The 21,511-nt window shown below is 36.9% G+C and overlaps 1 protein-coding gene across 12 annotated transcripts in view; it reads left to right on the top strand.

The window, feature by feature from the left end:
- Positions 1 to 18,135, top strand: part of ERICH2 (glutamate rich 2) — a 30,465-nt gene extending 12,330 nt beyond the window's left edge. For 4 of the 12 annotated variants that reach the window (XM_033860031.2, XM_033860035.2, XM_033860030.2 and 1 more), the window contains 4 exons: positions 7,285 to 7,472; positions 10,874 to 10,931; positions 17,219 to 17,290; positions 17,937 to 18,135. In XM_033860031.2, the coding sequence (XP_033715922.1) occupies positions 7,285 to 7,472; positions 10,874 to 10,931; positions 17,219 to 17,290; positions 17,937 to 18,058 (440 nt within the window). In that variant the 3' untranslated portion in view covers positions 18,059 to 18,135. The other 8 variants (XM_033860028.2, XM_073807587.1, XM_033860025.2 and 5 more) reach the window with 7 other exon arrangements.
- The last annotated feature ends 3,376 nt before the right edge of the window (positions 18,136 to 21,511 follow it).

Raw genomic sequence — 21,511 nt, 5'->3', positions numbered from 1 at the left:
GCCCCATTAAGTATATTAATCTGGATGTAATTATATATTATATATCCTATTACATGGTTGAATATCTTTAAATTAAAAATCTAAGAAAATTTTAGTAGTCTTTGAGGGAAATAGGATATAACTTTCAGTAATACTAATGGGAGTTAGTAGTCATTAGTGAAAATACATTCTATCATGTCTATGAACCCCAATGTTCATAGGCTGTGATAAGCAGTGTGGAACTGGAGCAAGGGGTAACCCACATCCTGAGGTAGTTAAAACCCAGGGGTAAATCAAATGCAGTCTGGGCCGAAATAGAAAAGCAGAGTGATGGCCTGTTCTCTTGATCTCATTAATAATTGCATCTGTTTATCAAACTGCTTTTTGCAAGGGCAGTATGATCATGTTCCCTTCACTTGCAGAGAAGAGTTTAGGTTTGGGTTTGGTTTGGTTGTTGTTTGGAGTGAGGGACAGAGGGATAGGTAGGTAGCCAGTAAGCTTCACAGGTGCATGGCTTTGTTACCTCAGGTACTCCACCCAGAGGTGAAGGTAAACAGAGCCAGTCCTGGAAAAAAAAAAGATCAAGTAGGAAAACAGAAAATCATGGGGGACCTTTACTTGAGGAACAGTGTGACTGACCTACAGAGTTGATGGATTTTCTCAGTATAGCTTTACATTCCACTCTCCACCCTGCTTCTGGCTCCATAGTCTGACAGGCAAGGGGAATTTCCCAAAAGGTCCTATCCAGGTTGGATTAGGGAAAACTAGAAATTTTCTTTTCCCACCAGTTCTTTGCTTTAATCTGCTGATTGATTCTTCATTCTAATCAGAGCCACAAGGAGTGTGTGAACTTTATAAACCAGGAGTTTCAAACTTCTCTGTACACAAAGCCCAAATAATTCATTTCCGTTTTTCCTCATGGATCCTCTCTGTCAAAGATTTTGTCTACCCAAAAAATGGCACTTAATTAACAAACTGTTTTCAGCAGTAAAAGTAAAGTATGTCTTTAATGCTGGACAAAGTGTTATAGATCTTGGACCTTTGATCTGTTGGTTTTTCATCAGGCTTTCAAGTACACATAAAGATGTGAGGGGAAAATGGGTAAAGCAAACCCACAGCACTCAACTCTTGGAGTTTGAAAAAATTGCATCTATCGGTTATTCCATAATCATATATTTTATCTTTTCTAAAATGTATGACACATTATTTTTTACTCCCATTTTTACACTTTAAGTAAATGCCTCTTTAGATGCAGACCAACATTGGCAAGCAAACTTTATACCTCACCAACACAAGTCTCTCTAAATGTAGCGAAGACAGTCTCAGAAAAGTAAGTTTTAATTAATTTTGTTTTTAGGCTCATGGTTTTTTTGGGTTTTTGTTTTTGTTTTTGTTTTGACCGCACCTCGCGGCATGAGGGGTCAGGGATCAAACCCTTGTCCCCTGCAGTGGAAGTGCGGAGTCTTAACCACTGGACTGCCAGGGAAGTCCCTCATGTTTGATAAATGTAAATCATTTTAAAACAAAGTTTAAAATATAAACTTTAAAAAATTATTAATTCCAATAGAAATCTGGGGACATTTCATAAATATGCCTAGTGTGCTTAACATACTAATTAATTCTAAAACCTAGGTTATCCACCCTCTGGTGTAAATATGTTCCAGTGGGATATCTAACTTGACTAACTCTCTAACCTTAGTAGATACTAAAGTAAATACTTCCCATCTTCCAAAGTAAAAATTTGAATTTTTCCTCAATTGTAATTGTATTTAAAGAAAATATATTTTAGAGTATGCTGGTTATCTATTTTTGTTAAATGGTTAGAAGCATTGGTATCATAAGTAATGTCACTTTCTCAAATGAAGTCAACAGATGATAGTTGAAGAGCAGGTTGGAGTTTGGTCCTCTGCTTCTTTGAGACTGTATACAAGATAGACTTTATATCAGAAAGTGAGCAGAAAAGGAATTCACATTTTACTGTTAAAATGATGATTTGGTCACTTCTCATATGTATTTTTATGGCATGTTCACTGCTTCTCAAATAGTAATATCCTATTTATCTTCAGGTCATTGAGTATGTTGGCTTCCTCCATGTTAGGACATTAAGATTATTAAAGGCATTTCAAATTATTCAAATATCCAGAACTAGACTAGCTAAATTCCCTTCTTTAGTGATATAACTTAGTGAATATATAAGTACCATATTTCATAGATTCTGAAGCATACATATTTTAACATCTCTACTTGACAATACTTTTTCTTTCTTAATGTCTTATAATATGTCTTATAATGTGTAATATAATATGTCAGTATGTCTTATAATAAATAGGTGACAAATGTCTTATAATAAATAGGTGATATCTTTGGATGGACCTAGAGATTATCATAATAAGTGAAGTAAGTCAGACATAGACAAATATTATATGACATCACTTATATGTGGAATCTAAAAAATAATACAAATAAACTTATTTACAAAACAGAGACAGACTCACAAACCTAGAAAACAAATTTATGGTCACCAAAGGGGAAAAGTGGGGAGGGATAAATTAGGAATATGGAATTAACAGATACACACTACTATATATAAAATAGATAAACAACAAGGTCCTACTGTGTAGCACAGGGAACTATATTCAATATCTTATAATAACCTATAAAGGAAAAGAATCTGAAAAAGATACATATATATATGTGTGTGTATATATATGTATCTGAATCACTTTGCTGTACACCTGAAACTAACACAACATTGTAAATCAACTATAGTTCAATATTAAAAAAAAAGAGGAAGAAAAAATGGTATCTTAGATTCAATGAAATACTGTAATTCGTGGCTGGGAAAAGGCAGTGAAGTCCTCCTTTTATCTAGATTAGATATTAGAGCGTATGAATTCTAGTAATTACTTGTGGTGACCTTTGGCATAATAGGACTCTAACCATGCTAGAAACTGGATACTTAAGTGACTTCTCAACTTTTCATGTGTAGGGTTTCTTCTTGGATGCTCTCTTTCACAATTAGAAAATCAAGGAGGGCAGAGGTAGAAATGTAAATCATCTTTGCTTTGTATTTTTCATCAACAGAGTGGGGTTTTGCTTTAGCAGCATATACTGGGGAAGTGAAGATTCCATTCCCTCCCATAGTATTAAGAATATAACAAGCTGTTCAGCATACTTGCTAAAGCACTGTACAAATCACTAACTTTACTACTAATGTTCTAGATTCACATTTCGATAGGGATAAAACAGAGCTACTATAACTTAGGGGAAAAAATAATAACACTTTACATCTTTTTATATCTTTCCATGAAAACTAAAAGTTGAATTTTTTAAACTCAGTAAAGGAGACATATTAAAAGAATCACATTAAAGGAGATACAAAAAACGAAATTGGGGTTATTTTTCCACCAGCATGGGTGCCTGTCTTTGTAAACAGAGTGCACCACACAAGACTCGTCTGTCTCAGTGTGTTATCTGTTGACAAGAGGTATCAGGCTTGAAGACTAAAAGAGAAAATTAACCCATTTTTATCTCAGCCATTTAATGAAAAAGCAGGCTACTTTGTATTATGACCAGGGGTTAATATTAGTGTTGGACTCCATAAGCATAGCATTTATTTTTTTTAATTTAAATTTATTTATTTATGGCTACGTTGGGTCTTCGTTGCTGCATGTGGGCTTTCTCTAATTGTGACAAGGGGGTCTACTCTTCGTTGTGGTGCGCAGGCTTCTCATTGCAGTGGCTTCTCGTTGCAGAGCACGGGCTCTAGACATGCGGGCTTCAGTAGTTGTGGCACACGGGCTCGGTAGTTGTGGTGCATGGGCTTAGTTACTCCACAGCATGTAGGATCTTTTCAGATGAGGGATCGAACCCTTGTTCCCTGCATTGGCAGGCGGATTCTTAACCACTGTGCCACCAGGGAAGTCCCAAGCATAGCATTTAGCAACGGTAAGAACTGACTTACAAACTTGAAAAAAAAAAACCTGAAAGCTAGTATTCCTTAAATAGTTTTATTCCATCATATCACAATGATATGCCAGGAACATTCAGGTAATGGATTGCTTATATACTCTATGTTAACTCTGAAAAGATTCTAAGAATCATTACACAATGACAAATGCCCAATAGAAATAGAATTTTAATCATTAGTAAAACTTATTTTTAATGCTTTTCCACAAAGAAGATATTGCATTTTAGCTATTTATTGTTGGTGTATTATATTGTGTGTTTATATTAAATGTGTGTATGAACCCATATAGAACCTTAAACAGAATTGTGACCTAGAAAAGTGTTTTTTCACTATCTACTTTAACATTTAGTAAGGAAGTCTCTTCAAAAAATATTGAAAGTAAAGTTTCTTTAAAGAATTTAGAGTGAGTATCTCCAAAGACTATTGAAAATAAAGATACAGAAACAAATCTACAGTCTAAGAGATGGTCATCTTCCTTCTTAAAAGAAAGCACAGGTAATAATATTTGTTTTATTTGAGTAACTGTAGCTTCTAATTCAGCCCTCCTTCTCTAGGACCTTTAGGATGTTGACAACTCGAGGTCTGGAGCAGGTTGTGGGAATCAGTAATTTTTCAGACTCAGGTACCGGATGATTCTGATATGCAGTCAGGTGGGATCCATGGGTATACATTACATAAAATGATAATGATAGGGTATTCAATTTTAGAATGAATTGAAATACCTGTGAAAGCATGAACAAGTTCCGCCTATTCAACAATGGTTTACTGAGTGCCAGGCACTTGTTTAGAAGCTGTGGATATAATAGTTAGCAAATGGCCAAGATCCTTGCCCTTATGGAGTTCACATAGATAGCCAACTATTAAACACTAATAATAAACACAAATAAGACAGCCATATATAAATAAATGGCACCTGGAGGAGGGAGAACTATCTTAGATCTAGGGATCAGGAAACCTCTCTCATGATACTCAGTGTTTGTGAATTGAATGAGTTCCTGTGACATCACATAAAGTTCTTAATTCCCTATTATGACCATCCCTGATGACACCAGTGTGATGAGTCGGTGAACAGGCTGGGTACACACTGTAAGATTAGAGTGGTTATGAGCCGACGGAGACTGTAAAGGAAACAGGTAGATAGACTGAATAGCCCAGGCATCCCACTCTTGGAAGGACTTGTTATCCCTTTTGAGGATAGATAGTACCTTTTGCTTAGAGTGAGGAGTTTTCCCAGCTTTTTCTTTTTTTGGCCTGCTTTTTCTTAACATTGTCTTCTCTCAACCTTTCCTAGATTTCCTCATTTTCTTCTTTCTAACACCAGTGTTTCTACATTATTTAGAGTAGCTCATGGCCACACTCCCATCAAAGAAGACACCTCAAGACTTCCCAGACACTCAAAGTCTTACAAGAAGGGGATGATGTAGCACAAGTTAAGGTTGAAACTGAAATTCATCTGTAGAGCCAAAAAACTGGGCAAACTCAGTAGTGTTTCCCAAAGAGATAATTTTAGGAAACAGAGGGTAAATTTTTTTTAAATTACTTTAATAGTAGTATATTTTAATGTGTATTAGAAAAAAATAATATAAGACCTGGTTAAGAATATGGACTCCAGAGCCAAAGTGACTCCCAGATCTACCTTAATTAGTGGTGTGAAGTTGGGCAAGTTATTTAACCTGTCTGTCTCTCAGTTTCATCTATGAATGGGATAAAAATAGGACACACCTCATTGAGATGGTGAGAGAATTAAATGAGTTAATATATGTAGTATTCAGAAGAGTAATGGCGTATAATATTTGCTGTGATTATTATATCTCACTTTTATTAGTACCTCCATCAGTTTTGTGGATGATAATATTTATGATCTGGCAAAATTTCTAAGTTAAAAAAGTAAATTTAAAAAAAATTAAGTAAATAGTATAGGTGATACTCTCATATGGCAAAATGGATGAAGATAGTATATTACTGAAATTTGGAAAATGTTTCAATAGCTTGTGCCATGGAGGTTTTACCTCTTAAATATTTCTCTAATATATCTCCTCCTCTCAATCCCTATTTTAACAATGCCCTGTCATCCATCTCTTTCACCTGGACTTTTTAAAGACACCCCTAACCACCTCTCTCCCTGCTCTTTTTTTTTTTTTTTTTTCTGTCTGCCTTCAAATACACGTTCCACCCTGGTATCCAGGTATTCCTGCAGAAATTCAGAATTGATCATACTTGTTTCCCTACTTAAATCTTTCATGACTACTTTGTTTCCCTACTTTTAAATCCTTCATTCTTAGGATAAAGTTCTAACTCCAAGGCCCACAAGACTCCATTATCCAGCTTGTACCCCTCTGGCTACATCTGTCACCATTTCAGCCTCAATTTTGACCCATACGCAACAACAAAGTGCTTGTAGCTCCACACACATTCTTTTTTCACTGGTTCATGCTGTCCCCTCTCCTTGGAAAAACTGATCCACTCAGACCAGGATGGGGCTCTCCTTTGGTCTCCCATGTACCTAGTACACATCTTTATCACTTACTGCCATACTGTTTTATAATTATCCATTATGTTTCTGACTCCCCAGTTAGAGTGTGAGCACGCTGAGGTCAATGACTGTTCATTTTTGTGTTCCTAGGGCTCAACATAGTGCTGGGCACTGAATGGGTAGTCAGAGTAGTGCTTATTTTTTATTTTTCAGTCATCTATGTTTGGTCATAGGTACTGTGACTTGACATTAAGAAAAATCATTAATAATGTTATGTAACTTCTGGTTATATCTGGAACACTTCACATGTATCTCTTCCTAATCTGTGTGTGTGTGTGTGTGTGTGTGTGTGTGTGTGTGTGTACAGAGAGAGAGAGAACTTTATTCTCAAGTATCCAAGCAGTGACTACTTGCCTAAGAAGAATTACTTTTCAACCTCTATAGTCTTACTTTTACTTTCCAAGCTCTTTATTTTGCATTTACATTCCTATAAGAAAAATTTAAGAAAAGTATTTCTGTGGATAGAATAGCATTAATTTCTTTTTTTCTGGAAGTTATTATATTCTTTATAAACAAAACCGTTTTCCATTTATTACAATTTCAAGCACCAAACAACACTAGCATCAGCTCAGGATTATCGGTTTGGGTTTTTTCCTGTTTCACTTAGCAGTTTTATTACCTTTTTTGGAAATGGAAATCAGGTAAATTTATTGCAGTGCTGTTTAGTCATGAAAAAAAATCCAGAACAGGAGGACATGTAGTAAACATGTACACTTGCTACATTATAATTTAGGAGTGACCATTTTAAATTTTTGAATACATTTCAATATTTATTGATTAAATTATATGTATTCTTTTCTAGGTGAAATGAGCAAAAATGTAGTCATTACAGAGCAGGAGAAAAATAATGAATATTCCCCTGAGGATACTGATGACAAGTTGTCTGAATCAACAGATGATGATGGTGAGGATGATACCAATGATGAAGATAATGAGGAAGACAGTAACCCTAATAAGGATACTCATGCCCCATTAGAGTTAATGACAGAAGTAAGTTTTACTCGTATGTTATAACTCAAGAAACTTAAAAATATTAAAATAGCTGAATAGTATATAGTCTTGCAGACTAAAAAAAATGGTCAAAATATCCTTGCCCACACACAGATGCTTACCTCGTTACTCATCTTTCTTACTACTTTCACCAGGGTAGAGGTGAGTGAAGATTCTAGAAGTGACTCAAAGTATTCTGGTAAAGGCAGAAGCAGGAATAAGAGAAGTTTGGGCATAAGACTCTTCAAGGACTACTTTAAGGAAAACTTTTTACTTACTGGGTACCATGCTAGTTACTTGGGATGTTTAGAGATAAATAAGAAAGACATGACCTTACCCTTGAGAACTAACAGGCACATATTATGTATATAATGCAATTTATAATAAAAGGAAATATGTGCTAGTAGAGGTGTTTGGAAAGTTCTCTGGGAACTGGGAGGATTGAGTGACTAATTGAGAAAAGAAGCAGGAGAAATGGGTAAAGGAAGGATTTTTAGAGGAAGAGACATGAATGGAATCTTAGAAACTTGAAGAGGGATGTGTAGGAATTCATCTGGTAAACATATCAAGGAGGTGTTCCTGGCATAGGAAACAGCATTGGCAAAGGCATTGAAGCCTGAAACGTCACATGCGAAAATTGTACATAAACGTTTACGGATAATTCTATGGAGAACAAAACAGTTGTACCTCACTTGTTGTGGTGTCACAGTCTACCTTTAATTAATATTACACAACTTCATGTATATCATAAGAACTTCATAACAGTACATTTTCATTTCCCCCTTCTCATCCTTTGTATTTTTGTTGTCATGTGTTTTACTTGTACATGTGTTATAAGCCCCACAATACATTGTTCTTTTTGTTTTAGATGGTTAGCTATCTTTTAAAGAGATTTTCTTAATGGAAAATATCTTCTTTTGGAAGGCATTTCTGGAGTTCTACATAGCTCTGTGTAGATCCAAATTTCTACCTGATATTATTTTCCTTTTACCTGAAAAGCTTCCCTTACTATTTCTTATAATGCAGTTCTGCTGGAAATGAATTCTCTCAGCTTTTGTTTGTCTGAAAAGTCTTAATTTCACCTTTATTTTTAAAGGATTTGATAGCTGGAGATTCTATGGTGGGGGGCCATGTTTCTTTCAGTACTTTGAAAGGTTGCTCCATTCTCTCACATTTTGCATAGCTTTAGACAGGATGTCTGCTGTTATTCTTATTTTTATTTACATGTATATGTCTTTTTTACCATCTTTCAAATTTTTTTCATATGTATTAGTTTTGGCAATTTGATTATGATATGCCTTGATGTGACCTATTTCTTCTGTTCATTGAGATTCTTGGACCTATGAGTTTATAGTTTTCACCAGGTTTGGAAAATGTTCAGTTATTAAGTCTTCAAATGTTTTTTCTGATCTCTGCCCTCCCTCTCTTCATCTGGGCTACAATTATACATATGTCAGATCACCCAATATCATCCCTGATGTTCCCTTTTTTTCATGTTTTTTTCTATATATTTAAAAAATTATTTATTTTTGGCTACACTGGGTCTTAGTTGTGGCACATGGGCTCTCTAATTGTGGTGTGCAGGCTTAGTTGTCCCACAGCAACTATGTGGGATCATAGTTCCCTAACCAGGGATCGAACCCATGTCCCCTACATTGGAAGGCAGATTCTTTACCACTGGACCACCAGGGAAGTCCCTCTATGTATTTTATTTTAGAAATTTCTAATGCTCTTTGTTCAAGTTCATGATCTTTTCTTTGCAGTTATAATCTGCTGTTAAGTCCATTTCCCTCCTTCTCTCCCTCTCCCTCCCTAGCCCCATATATATGCATATATATTATTCATTTTAGGTATCCTGTTTATCATCTCTAGAAGCTTTCTTTAAATATTTTTGTAACTATCATTTCTCACCTCATCATGTTCAGATTTTCTCTACTTTTGAGCATATGGCATATATTTATAATGGCTATTTTAACATGTTTCTCTGCTATGCTATCACCTCTGTCAACTCTAGGTCAGTTTCTATTGATTAAGTTTTCTCCTGCTTATAGGTCATATTTTCCTGCATCTTTGCATGCCTGGTAATTTTTTACCAAATCCTAGATGTTGTAAATTTTATGCTCTTGGATACAAACTTTTGTTGTTGGACTTTGATCTGGGACAGTTGAGTTACTTGGAAATAGGTTTCTCCTTTTGAGTTTTGGTTTTTAACTTTGTTGGGAAGATCCAGGGCAACCTTTACAGTGTAGGGACACTACTAAGGCCCCTTAAGTCCCCTTATGAGGACTCTTCCCAGTGCTCTCTGTATTAAGAGGACCTTCCACTCTGGCTGGAGAGAACATGAGTTCTTCTCAGCCCTGTGTGAGGTCCAGTGAGTATTCCATCTGCTCATTCTAGTGATTCTTTCTCCAGCCTCAGTTTCTTCATACTCATATGCAGATCAGTACCAGCCAAAGACTCTTTAATATTACTTCATGTCCCTATCTCTTGCAGCGTAAACCTAGTATACCTGCAAATGGTTCAGAATATGTGACACACAAGCAAGAATAATTATCTGAGTGTAGGCTTCTTTTTTTAATGGAAGGTGTCTAAATAACTAATAATAGAAGATCAGTAAATTGTGGAGCCTAAGTAAGTAAAAAAAAATAAACAAGAATATTTAATTCCATGGGGAGAAAATGACCATGAAATGTGGTGTATTTTTTAAAAGTTACTGAATAATCCTAGTTTTTGTAAATATATATGTGTTCATTCATGGAAAAAATACTAAAATGATGTTCATGGAGATGTTAAAAATAAACATCTCTAAATGGTAAAAATGCTATTTAATGCTATTAAATTGGGGACAGAATGTGTTTATTTAGCATTTAAATTTCCTACCTACAAAAATATACATACAAATATGCATACAAATATTACTTTGTAGTAAAAAAACTACAATAAAAATAGTAAAAGCAAAACTAGATGGTATAAGGGCAATCAATACTGGAAAATATTGAATATACATAATTGTAAATCTATATTTTTTACTAAATATTGTCATGTAATTATGGATTAAGTTCACAAATAAAAGCTGTATCTGAACCAAAGGGATATTAAGGTGATTAAAGTCTTCAGAGTCTATGCCAGTTGAATCAACCTACATATTCTCAAATTGTTCAGTAGTGTGTACACTGTGTGGCTGCAGCAAAGCAGAGGTATCATACTTATTCTGTGTGGCCTTAAATAGTCCTTAAATAGTCCTCATTAACTGACTGATTACAGACTCAGCCCTGGAAAAACAAGTAAAAGTTAAAAGCAAAATAGTTAATCATTAATGGAATATTTTCTAGGGAGTTTATAATTGACATTTAAATTCTCTGTGAAACTACGTAGCTGAAGAATTTCTGAATGTTTTCCAGTTCCTGAGATCAGAAATGGGCCAAGACTACCATTTGGCAAAAAAATTATGTCAGAAGAGTAAGTACAAAATACTTTTCCTTTTTCCAATCTTCTCTGTTTCCAAATACATTCCATAATATATAAGATGGTCTGCTTATCATACATCTAATGAATTCTCTGATAGTGTCTCAGTGAATCCTTGATAGTAAAAATTGGTATAAGGACTAATTTAGACTTCTAGAGTAACTTTGAGTGGGATAAAATGACAGAGACTAATTACACCATTAAAAAATAAGTCAAAACCCTTAGCCTCATGATAACAGGTTGGTAGCATTGTGCCTTTAGATTCAAAGAAGTGTTGTGTAGTGCAGAAAGCCTTACTTAACAGGCAATTATTCCACAAATATTTGAGTACCTACGTGTGCCAGGCACTGTTCTAGGCACTGGACAGATAATGATCCCACATTTATATCTAGTTTCAGACAGATAAATTTATCTGTAACTAGTGTGTCACAGATGATAGGTGCTATGGAGAAAAATAAAGCAGGGAAGAAGGAGTAGAAAATGCTGGGAGGGAGGCAAAGCAGTTTTAAGTAGGATGGTCTAGGAAGGCCTCACTGGAAGACTAGAGCAAACACCTGAAGAAGTTGAGGAAGTGAGTCCTGTCATCTGGAGGAAGTGTGTTCCAGGCAGGACTAATAGCAAATGTGTTGAGAATAAGCCAGGGAAAGTATGATAGGAGATGAGGTTGGAGAGCTTACAGCTTACAGGGGTTGTGCAGATTGCATAACCTTTCGCAGCTTAAGGACCTTGGCTTTTTCTCTGAGTGAGGTGGGAAACCACTGGACACTTTTGAGTAGAGGAGTGATATGAACTACCTTATTTTTCTGTCTTTGGGTTTTAGTGGTTTGACTTGACGTTCAAAATGGTGGTGGTTTTCTTTGTATTTATTTGAGGATTTCTTGGCCATTAACCTTCAAAGATTGCCTCTGCCATATTCTCTCTCTTCTCTTCCTGGGTCTCCAATTACACATAAATTAGACTTTTTTTTCATGGTGTCCCACATGTATCTTATACTCAGCTCTGTTTTTTCCATTTCTTTCTATGCTTCAGTTTGGATATCTTCTATTGACCTGTTTTTGAGTTAATTTACCCTATCCTTTTTCTCTTACTTCATTAGTCTTAGTTATTTTAAAGGAGAAAATGGCAACTCTACAATTAAACTTTATTAATAATGGACTTGAAATATTAACTATTGTAGACCTGTCTTATGGTTAAAATCTTTTAGTGAAAATGTAGTGTAGGGACATGGGGTTTACTCTCCCTTGCCTCACAGAGTCCCCACTGTGGATACAGAACTTCTTAAATCATTGGCTAATTTTTAAAATGGGTTTTTTGAATGCTTGAACACTACCTATTTTATATCCAAAATAATTTGCCTTGTTTAATCCTTTTAAGCATTTTTGATCTTTAGAGCCATCGAATAAAATATTTCAATCAAAACTGTTGCTGGTGGCCCACAAACAGAATTTCCAATCAGAAAGAATCCTTAGAGAGAGAATCATGTCCAATCCTCTGTTTTTATGAATAGTGAAACTGAAGCAGAGAGAGGTTAAGCAGCTTGTGCAGCCCTGCTCAGGGAGCAAGTGACACAGCCAGAACTGGAACCCCAGCCTCCTTTTCCCTCAACTACTTTTCTTCTCTGAGTGGCTGGTGTAGAAGGGAGTGATTTTGTAGCTCTAGCTCCCAGTTCTCTTGAGTTTTTCTTGTGGAGCCTAATTGTAGGAAAATTTACATATTATATTATATTTATATATTCATCAATCATTTTAGAAAAGCCTCTGGCTAAAGCTTACAAAATATAGACACTGATATCACCACATCTGTCAGTAAGTTTTGGCTGTTAGCCCAAACTGTAAACAGCAGGTGCTCAGTATAATGCTTATGGACCTGACATACCAGTGCACGTGCATTAAGGGCCAGGTCAATGGGGATGAAAAAGTTCAAAGTGATATATCTTAATGGGGTTATATTCCTTTAAAAACTCACACCCTTCCTTCCAACCAATAAATATTGAGCACTAACTCTGTACCAGACATTATGCTGGGAGCTGGAGAGAAAGCAGAACTCAGAGCACACATGCTCTAAACCCTTTTGGGGTTGATATCAGATGTGGTTTGCACTCTTACTGACTCATCCAGTAATGCTGTTTACTCTCTTCTGTCCATGGCAAATAGTGGTGCCTCTAAAACTAAGGACTAAACTCTAGGAAAAGAAGCTGTGGAGTGCCCTAAGGCAGGCACCATGATCCAGGGAGCCAGATGGGAAAGAGCTGCTCCCAAGAGGAAGAAGAGGCTGATGGGAAATGTGAGCAAAAAGGCCCAGAGAATGGGCGTAGAGAGCAGGGGTGTGCAAAGTAAGGTTGGCTACCCCTGAGGCAGATTGCCAGGCAAGGATGTGAAAATTAGGGAGGCCCCGGTTTTGCAAAGCCAGGCAAGTTCAAGGAAGAACAGAGAGTTGTAGACAGACTGTTGCAGGGAGAAGGAAGTGCTAGTTCTTTGATGCAAATAGGAACGCTTGGCTGAGGGCTTACCCAAAGTCCCTCTCTGTGTTCAGAGCAACAGACAAAACAAACTTTTTTCATCTAGCATGGACCCTAAAATATTATATGTAAATTCTTACAGCATAGATATTCTTTTTCTAAAAATTTTTTTGAAGGATAGTTGATTTACAATGTTGTGTTAATTTCTACTATACAGCAAAGTGATTCAGTTATACATATATATATATACATTCTTTTTCATATTCTTTTCCATTATAGTTTATCACAGGATATTTAATATAGTTCCCTATGCTATACAGTAGGCACTTGTTGTTTATCCACTCTATATATAATAGTTTGCATCTACTAACCCCAAACTCCCAACCCATCCCTCCCTCATCCCCCCAGCTTGGCAACCACAAGTCTGTTCTCTCCAGCATAGATATTCTTTTGTCTCTTTCTTTTTCCCCCCATCTTCTAGCTCTTCCATGAAACGCTCCACCTTTCTCTCTATATATATTTATAAAGTTATGCATGTAAACATAGATTGTGTATTTACATTTTTATGTATTTATATATGTATATATTGAACACCTACTATGGGAACATTAAACATACATTGTTTAATTCTTACAGCAATTCAATGAGACAGATATGATTAACCTCATTTTACAGATGAGCAAAGTGAGGCTAGCAAGGAGAACTAATTCACCCAAAGTCACACAGCTACCCAGTGGTAAAGCTAGGATTAGATCCCAGGTCTGGCTTGAGAGCCTATGATTTCTTGCTATATTTCCATTTCCTCATTTGACTAATAAGCTTATATTTCTGGTTAAGTAGGCAGAGACTTGGAAAAGAGATGCTTTTATGAACCAGTCAGATTGAAATGGCTCCTATAAGTTGACTAATATATTTTTTATTTGTATCTAAGGCAACTAGTTTATATGAAATAGTGCATCTTTGTCCCTGCAGAAATGTTTTACAAATCCACTCTCTTGAATAACCAATCACCGTATAATCATTTGTATCTTCACTTGGCTGCAGGGCTTCCCATCCTGCATCCCAGGTGCAAATGGGTTCTTTTCTTTTTATCCTGCCTTCTAAAAAAGTTGTTGGTGAAGCCTTGGAAAAGTGGTTTTTAAATGAGACTGCAAGTCAAGAGTCCCAAGTCTCATGATTGACTGTGAGATTTTCTGTCAGTCTTCCCATTTCTTGGTCTCTTTACCTGCAGCCCAGTCATCTCAGGGTGCCAACACTTCTGCTCACAGGCAGCCCGAGATTCTACAAAAATAACTTTTAAGGCTTGAAGACCTACTCTGTCAATTATAATAATTGTAAATGTTTAAAAATAATGGCCTGAAAACCAAAATGGTTCTCATCATCATGGGTCTAACACAAATACAGATGTATCTTCAGAAAAGAAAGTTCCTATAAAGTTTTCTATTTATTTATTTATTTATTTATTGCGGTACGCGGGCCTCTCACTGTTGTGGCCTCTCCTATTGCGGGGCACAGGCTCTGGATGCGCAGGCTCAGCAGCCATGGCTCACGGGCCCAGCCGCTCCGTGGCATGTGGGATCCTCCCGGACCAGGGCACGAACCCGTGTCCCCTGCATCAGCAGGCGGACTCTCAACCACTGTGCCACCAGGGAAGCCCTCTATTTATTTTTGAGTAAAATAAATCACCCTTTCTTATTAGCCTAGAGTATAATTTTATCAAGGCATAAAAGGACTGCTTCCTATTCAGTTGTCTATATTCATTTATTCCTTTTTTTTTTTTTTAATGTTTTGAAGGCTCCACCTCTGTGTCAGGTACTCTCTTAGGGCTGCAACAGTGAACAAGACCAACAGTCTGTGTACCCTAGCATAGCCTCCTGTCTGAGGGCCTTAGAGCTCCGTGGGCAGCAGAATCCCCAGCTCCCTGCCCCAGCCCTTCAGCCAGAAGGAGGCATCACTGCACACTTAGGAGGGAACCAAGGCTTTCTCCAGGCCCAGAACCACTCCAGGAAAGCTAATAATCAACATTTATTCAGCACCTACCATGCACCAAGGACTAAACTAAGTATTTATCTTTATCCATATTATCTGTTTGATTCATCAGAACAGCCTGATGTGGTCAATAGTATTATTACAGATAAGGGAACTGAGGTACAGAGGCATTAAATGCTTTCACCAAGGTGACCCAGCTAGACAGTGGCAGAGCCAGGGTTCACATCTGACAGTCTTTCTTCAGGGTCCATACCGGCTTCTGCTTATGGGCCCCGGTTGGGAAACAACTCCCAGAACATCAACTGCATGTGCTAAGGGCTTCTCTTGCCTTTTTACAAACCCTACTAGCCTGTCAAAGCGTTTTTTATTTATCACCTAGGAAGGATATTGCAGGGCTAAGCTTCAAAGCAGATACCTTTCCGTCACTCTGACAATTGCCAGCATTTTTTGTTAAACGCTGAGAATAGCTAATGCCATGCTCCACTCCCATGGAATAATCCTAACTCCAACATGAAACTTTCTAAGCTGTGTTCCAAGGAATATTAGTTCAAGATTTCTTAGTAAGTGTTCCACCAAAAAAGGATTCCATGGGGATAATAAATTGGGGAAACCACATTCTCCTCTCTGTAAGATCCATAGTAGTTATGAGCATATTAATGGCTATGTAAAATCCTGCAGTTACTCCTTACTATAAGCTTTACCTGATTAACTTCATTAGCCTAGTTTCCCAAATGCATATTAACATCTTAAGAAACTAGTATCTCAAGGAGCAAGTTGGAGAAACTCTGCTCTAGAAAGAGGCTTAGCCTCAGAGAAAGATTTAGACTGCTAAATTATTTTAGTCTAAGTTAAAATGTACAAACAGTCACTTTTATCAGAAGCCTTAGAAGATGTATAAATACCCCTAGAAGCCTTAAAAGCATGTTCTGAGCAGGTGCACATTCATGCTAACCCAGATTGATGGTACATTGTTATATATTAGGAATTAGGAAATAAAGACCTTGGTTTAGTGTGTCAGGATGAAAGCCATATGGGGTGAGGCCCTCTGAGCCATTAGGGCCTAAGTGAACCATCCACAATTCTCTGTCTCACTGTTAGCCAGGCAAATAGCACGCTTGATGTTTCAGTGCCCCCTGGGGGCCATCAAGATATTACGCAGGAGTCACAACATTTAAATGGATGATGCAGAATTATGAATACACCTCAAGGCAGGTAGGAAGAAGGCAGAGAGAGAGATCTGTAGAGCAAGATCTGAAAAAATAAATAAACTAGCCTAGAAAACTCTGAAACAAAAGGTGTAAATCTTTCTGGGCTCTAGGACATTGGTAACATACTAACAGGCCTAAAAAGAAATCTATTGATATGGTCCAAAGGAAGGATGACACATTCACATAAAGGATCAGCAAAAAGGAATAAATAGCACTTAAAAACAATGGGTCTGATGAAGAGGTGAGGGTGCTGTTAAGTAGGCGATGACTAGGGTGTCATTAATAAAGTCTCCATGTTTTGCGGGATTTGCACCTTGTTTGGGGGATGCTTATAGTCAAGAAACACTTTGGCTACAGGCCCATGAGGGAAGCCTCATAGTGATAGAGATTTCCTTCTTTGGACAGGAGGTAGAAACTAGAATGAGGAGTATTTCCCTTACAAAGCACCTAAGATAAGTAGAACATTTTCTCTATTTGCGCTTAGATATACCCATGGTATAATTGTTGGTGGTTTTGCTTTGTGCATTTTCACTTACTCTCATTGACAGTTTCAGTCTCATTCTGAAGAGGCTGTTTGCTGAAACACTTCAAGCACTAATAATATGCATTCTGTTGTCCATTTTCAGTCCTAATCTATGAACCAGAAAATCCTGAGGCCAAGGAGTTTTCCTCACTTATTGAAGAAATGCTGCTGATGGGTAAATTTAAAAATTGAAATTACTTCTTTCTCATAGAACTATGAGCAGTCACTATTTAAAAATCCATTGCCCCAGGAGATTGGCAAAGTACATCCTCATGAAGTGGTTAAGAAAAGACTAAATGGTTGTCTTGGATGGTTTCATGAAACCGGCTTGTCCTCTGTGGATGGTCAAGATGACTCCCTTTCCTCTGTGGGGTGGAACTGCCCAAGCAAAGCAGGCTCCCTGGGCACAAGGTATTGGGCCCTGACAGAGTCCTCAGAGGGAACAGAACCTGCTAATTGTGCCAGGCACTAAAGGGATTATCCCACAGTTCCAAGCAAAGCCAGTACCCTCTAAATCACCCTGAATCTCACTTTACTCTTATTCTATTTAAGTAAGAATTAAGTTGACGGTAGTAAAAAATATTTTTATAGACCAATGTTTTAAATTTATTTTAAATCCACAAACATCTTTATGCCAGTAAGAATATGTTCTTCTTTGTACTACTGCTTTGACCCTACATGCAGTTAGCAAACTTCAGCTCAGTTCTCACATTCCAAAAATATGTATTTCTTAGTGGTGGGGAAAACAAGGAGAATTGTGATTTTTTGAGGGTAGAAATACTAAGAAACATTTAAAGCAAGTCTTTCCCTTTCTGTGGCAGAGAAAGCTCAAAATCTGGAGGAAGATGATGAAGAGAGTGAAGAGGACAGTAGTGGTGAGAGTGAAGGGGAGAGCAGTGAGGATCCAAGTGAAGAAAGCTCTGATGAATGTGAAGATGGGTGATGACAGTTGCTGCTATAGTTTAATCTTCATGTATGTTCATTACTGTATACTATGGAAATATAAAGAAGAGAGCTGCATTTCAGTCTAACTGTTCTTTATTTGGTACAGAGTTCTTTTAATTTATCCATATTAGTTTGAGCTCCTTCTTAATATTTAGATTTTAGCTCAAGGTGAGCTACTCAGAGAGGGAAGTAATCATTGAAAACACATAGCACTAACTATGTGCCAGGTGCTGTTCTATATACATTAATTTGCTGAATCCAACAAACATATGAGGTTAGCACTATTATCATTCCCATTCAACAGATGAGAAAACTGAGGCCCAGAGAGGGTGAGTCATTTGCCCAGCATCATATACCTGTTGATCAGTAGAGCCTAGATTTGCATGCGGACATTATGGCTCCAGAATCCATACTCCAAGCCCCTCCCATGTCCACTACTTTAGGCATTTTATATCATTTGTTTCATGTTCTTTATAGCACATATCAGTACCTGAAGTTCTTATTTAATTATTCTTTTTTTTAAGGTTTTATTTTATTTTATTTTGGAGTATAGTTGATTTACAATGTTGTGTTAGTTTCAGGTGTAAAGCAAAGTGATTCAGTTATACATATACCTATTCTTTTTCAAATTCTTTTCCCATTTATATTATTACAAGATGTTGAGTAGAGTTCCCTGTGCTGTACAGTAGATCCTTGTTGGTTATCTATTTTAAATATAGCAGTGTGTATATATATGTCAATCCCAAAATTCCAATTTATCCCTCCCCTAATTTATTCTTTTTATCTTCTCCCTTCTTGTCAGAAAATGTAACCTCCATAAGCAGGACTTTGTCTTTTCACTGTTATATCCCTAGCAACTGGACAAGTGCCTGGAAAATAACGGGATGTGTATACCAAGTGAATGAATGAGGTGAAAGTTAATGACAATGTTTATATTCTTTCATAAAATATTTATAAGACTTTATTATACTATTTATGTATCAATCTACATTATTTTGCTGATTCTGTATTCCTTGATGAATTTCCACCACCTTCAAATTAGGTTGTAAGGTAACTGATGTAAAAATGAGAAAAATATTCCTAAATAATTTGTTTTGAGTGTGCCAATCTGATTTGGGGTTAGGCAGTTTGAATTTTTATTCTTATATCAGCAGAGTATCATGTCATATCCAAAATGCTTAAAGCATAATTCATTCTTTGGACATTTTGTAGCGTGCTAACATTCAGAGGGAGGAATTAGGCCACACCATTTTATAGGAGTATCTGAAAGAAGTGAAGACAGGTATGTATAATCATCTAGTTACATAAATAGTCAGCACTGAAGGGCTGGCTGATGGAGACCGCAAGAACCACTTGTTCTTTTCATTTGTGGGGTGTTTGTTATTCCTTCCTACCATAGGAAAACCATCGTATGTCAATCTGATGTCACTTACCTGATTTTGGAGCCCTCCCCATAAGAAGGTCATTAAATACCCTAAAACTGATATTGCAGGCTAAATTAGTTACACTAGTGAAACTTTAGTTTTCTTTTAAAGGAACAGGCAAGTTCTGAGGGAAAAACTCTGAATAAAAGACCATGATATTACAGACCGTATTATAGCTACATCTAAGTATTCGTGAGGTTTGCTCATGCAGGGTAATCCATATTTATGGGTATGTACCCTTTATCCATATTCTTCATCCTACTTGCACTCCTTTTGTTTTTGTTTTTTTAAGTTTTTTTAATTTGACGTGGACCATTTTTAAAGTCTTTATTGAATTTGTGACAATATTGCTTCTGTTTTATGTTTTGTTTTTTTGGCCGTGAGGCATGTGGGATCTTAGCTCCTTGACCAGGGATCAAACCCGCACCCCCTGCATTGGAAGGCAAGGTCTTAACCACTGGACCGCCAGGGAAGTACCCTACTTGAACTCCTTAACCAGTGTAATTTAGGGTGTTGGCGTAACCTGACATAGGCATGTGTGTCTGTATGTGGTAGCTAAATATAAAATCTAATAGCTAAACATAATCTGCAAAGTATTTTTTATTGTTTTATGTAAGTATTTTATATTATTTAACTGACTGGCTTCTCAGTCCTATGAGCAAGCTATTATATTGTCCCCATCAGTTACACAAATTGAATTTGGGATGCTGGGCATATCCAAGGGTAAATATTGACTGGGGTAGTGGAATTCAGATGAGGAAATTAAGACTACGAGATGCTAGGTTATGTTTCAGTATGAGAGATCTAGTGAATCTTGAACCCGTGTTCTGTGCTGCTTCACACGGAGCTAAACTGTAGAAACTGTTTAATGAATCAGCAAACAAGTATCTATATAGACAGTTCAGTTCCAGACCTTTGCCTTCTTCAGAACGTTACAGTGGTGGGAAAGAATCCAAATATTCAACTATTTGCAAATGTACAAAATGTCCACTCAATGGACTTAAGATGGGAACCCACCAAAATAGTTTCATTTATTCAGTCAATATTTACTGAAGGCCTACCAAGTATACCTGCTCTTAAAGAACACTGGCACAGTTGAAATGCAGGGTGATAGGAAATCCAGGGTGCTAAGGGAGCGTGCAGTAGGGGTACCTAACCTGGGCCAGGTGTCCAGGGAAAGCATTCAGAGGGAAGTGGAGTCTAAGCTGAGAAGGTAGAATGAGGGGGAATTAGCTACAAGAAGAGGATGTGGGGAAGAGCATTCTATCAGTAGATACATTCTGAGTCCAGAAAGTAAATAGGTATGGTTGGATTGCAAAATGAAAATGAACCAGTTAGAGCCGAGACAGATGAAGCTGTGTTCATAAAGACGCTGGGAAATGGTGGATCTTACAAGCTGTGTTAAAGTTCGAACTTTATCCTTAAAGTAGTGGGAGCCATTGAGAGATTTTAAGGAAAATAATGATTGTATTTTAGAAAGAGCATTCTAGTAGCCAGGTAGAAAAATATGTTCTCAAACTACAGGTCATGATCCATTGGTCAGATATGAAATCACTGTAGTGAGTCACCAATAGCTGGTTTTTTTTTTTTTTAATACATAGAATAGAAAATAGCACACATTGCAAAAGAGTATATGGGAATTATGGTTTTGTGAAACTTTTCATTCAGAGTGTGTGTGTGTGTGTGTGTGTGTGTGTGTGTGTGTCCTAGATCTTGATGTGAAATGTATTTCTTCCTATGGATCTCCATTTTTAAATATATGAAAGTGTAGAGAACAGACTGGAGTGGAATACAAAACTCCACTGTTACATAATTCTAGCAGTTCAGTACTGTAGCCTGAAAGAGGTAGTAGCAGAGATGCAGTGGAACAAAGATGTTATTTTAGAGGTAGAAAGAACAGACAGAAATTAGTGATGAATTAAATGTGGGGAGAGGTAGAGGTCAAGGATGACTCCCAACTGGGTAACTGGATGCATGATAGTGGTGATATCACCTGAAAAAGGAGCACAGAAAGAAAAGCAGATTTG

The sequence above is a fragment of the Tursiops truncatus genome, chromosome 7 (genome assembly GCF_011762595.2).
Source record: "Tursiops truncatus isolate mTurTru1 chromosome 7, mTurTru1.mat.Y, whole genome shotgun sequence".
NCBI lineage: Eukaryota > Metazoa > Chordata > Mammalia > Artiodactyla > Delphinidae > Tursiops > Tursiops truncatus.
Note: the sequence above shows the minus strand (reverse complement) of the source record. Positions and strands in the feature narration are given on the sequence as shown.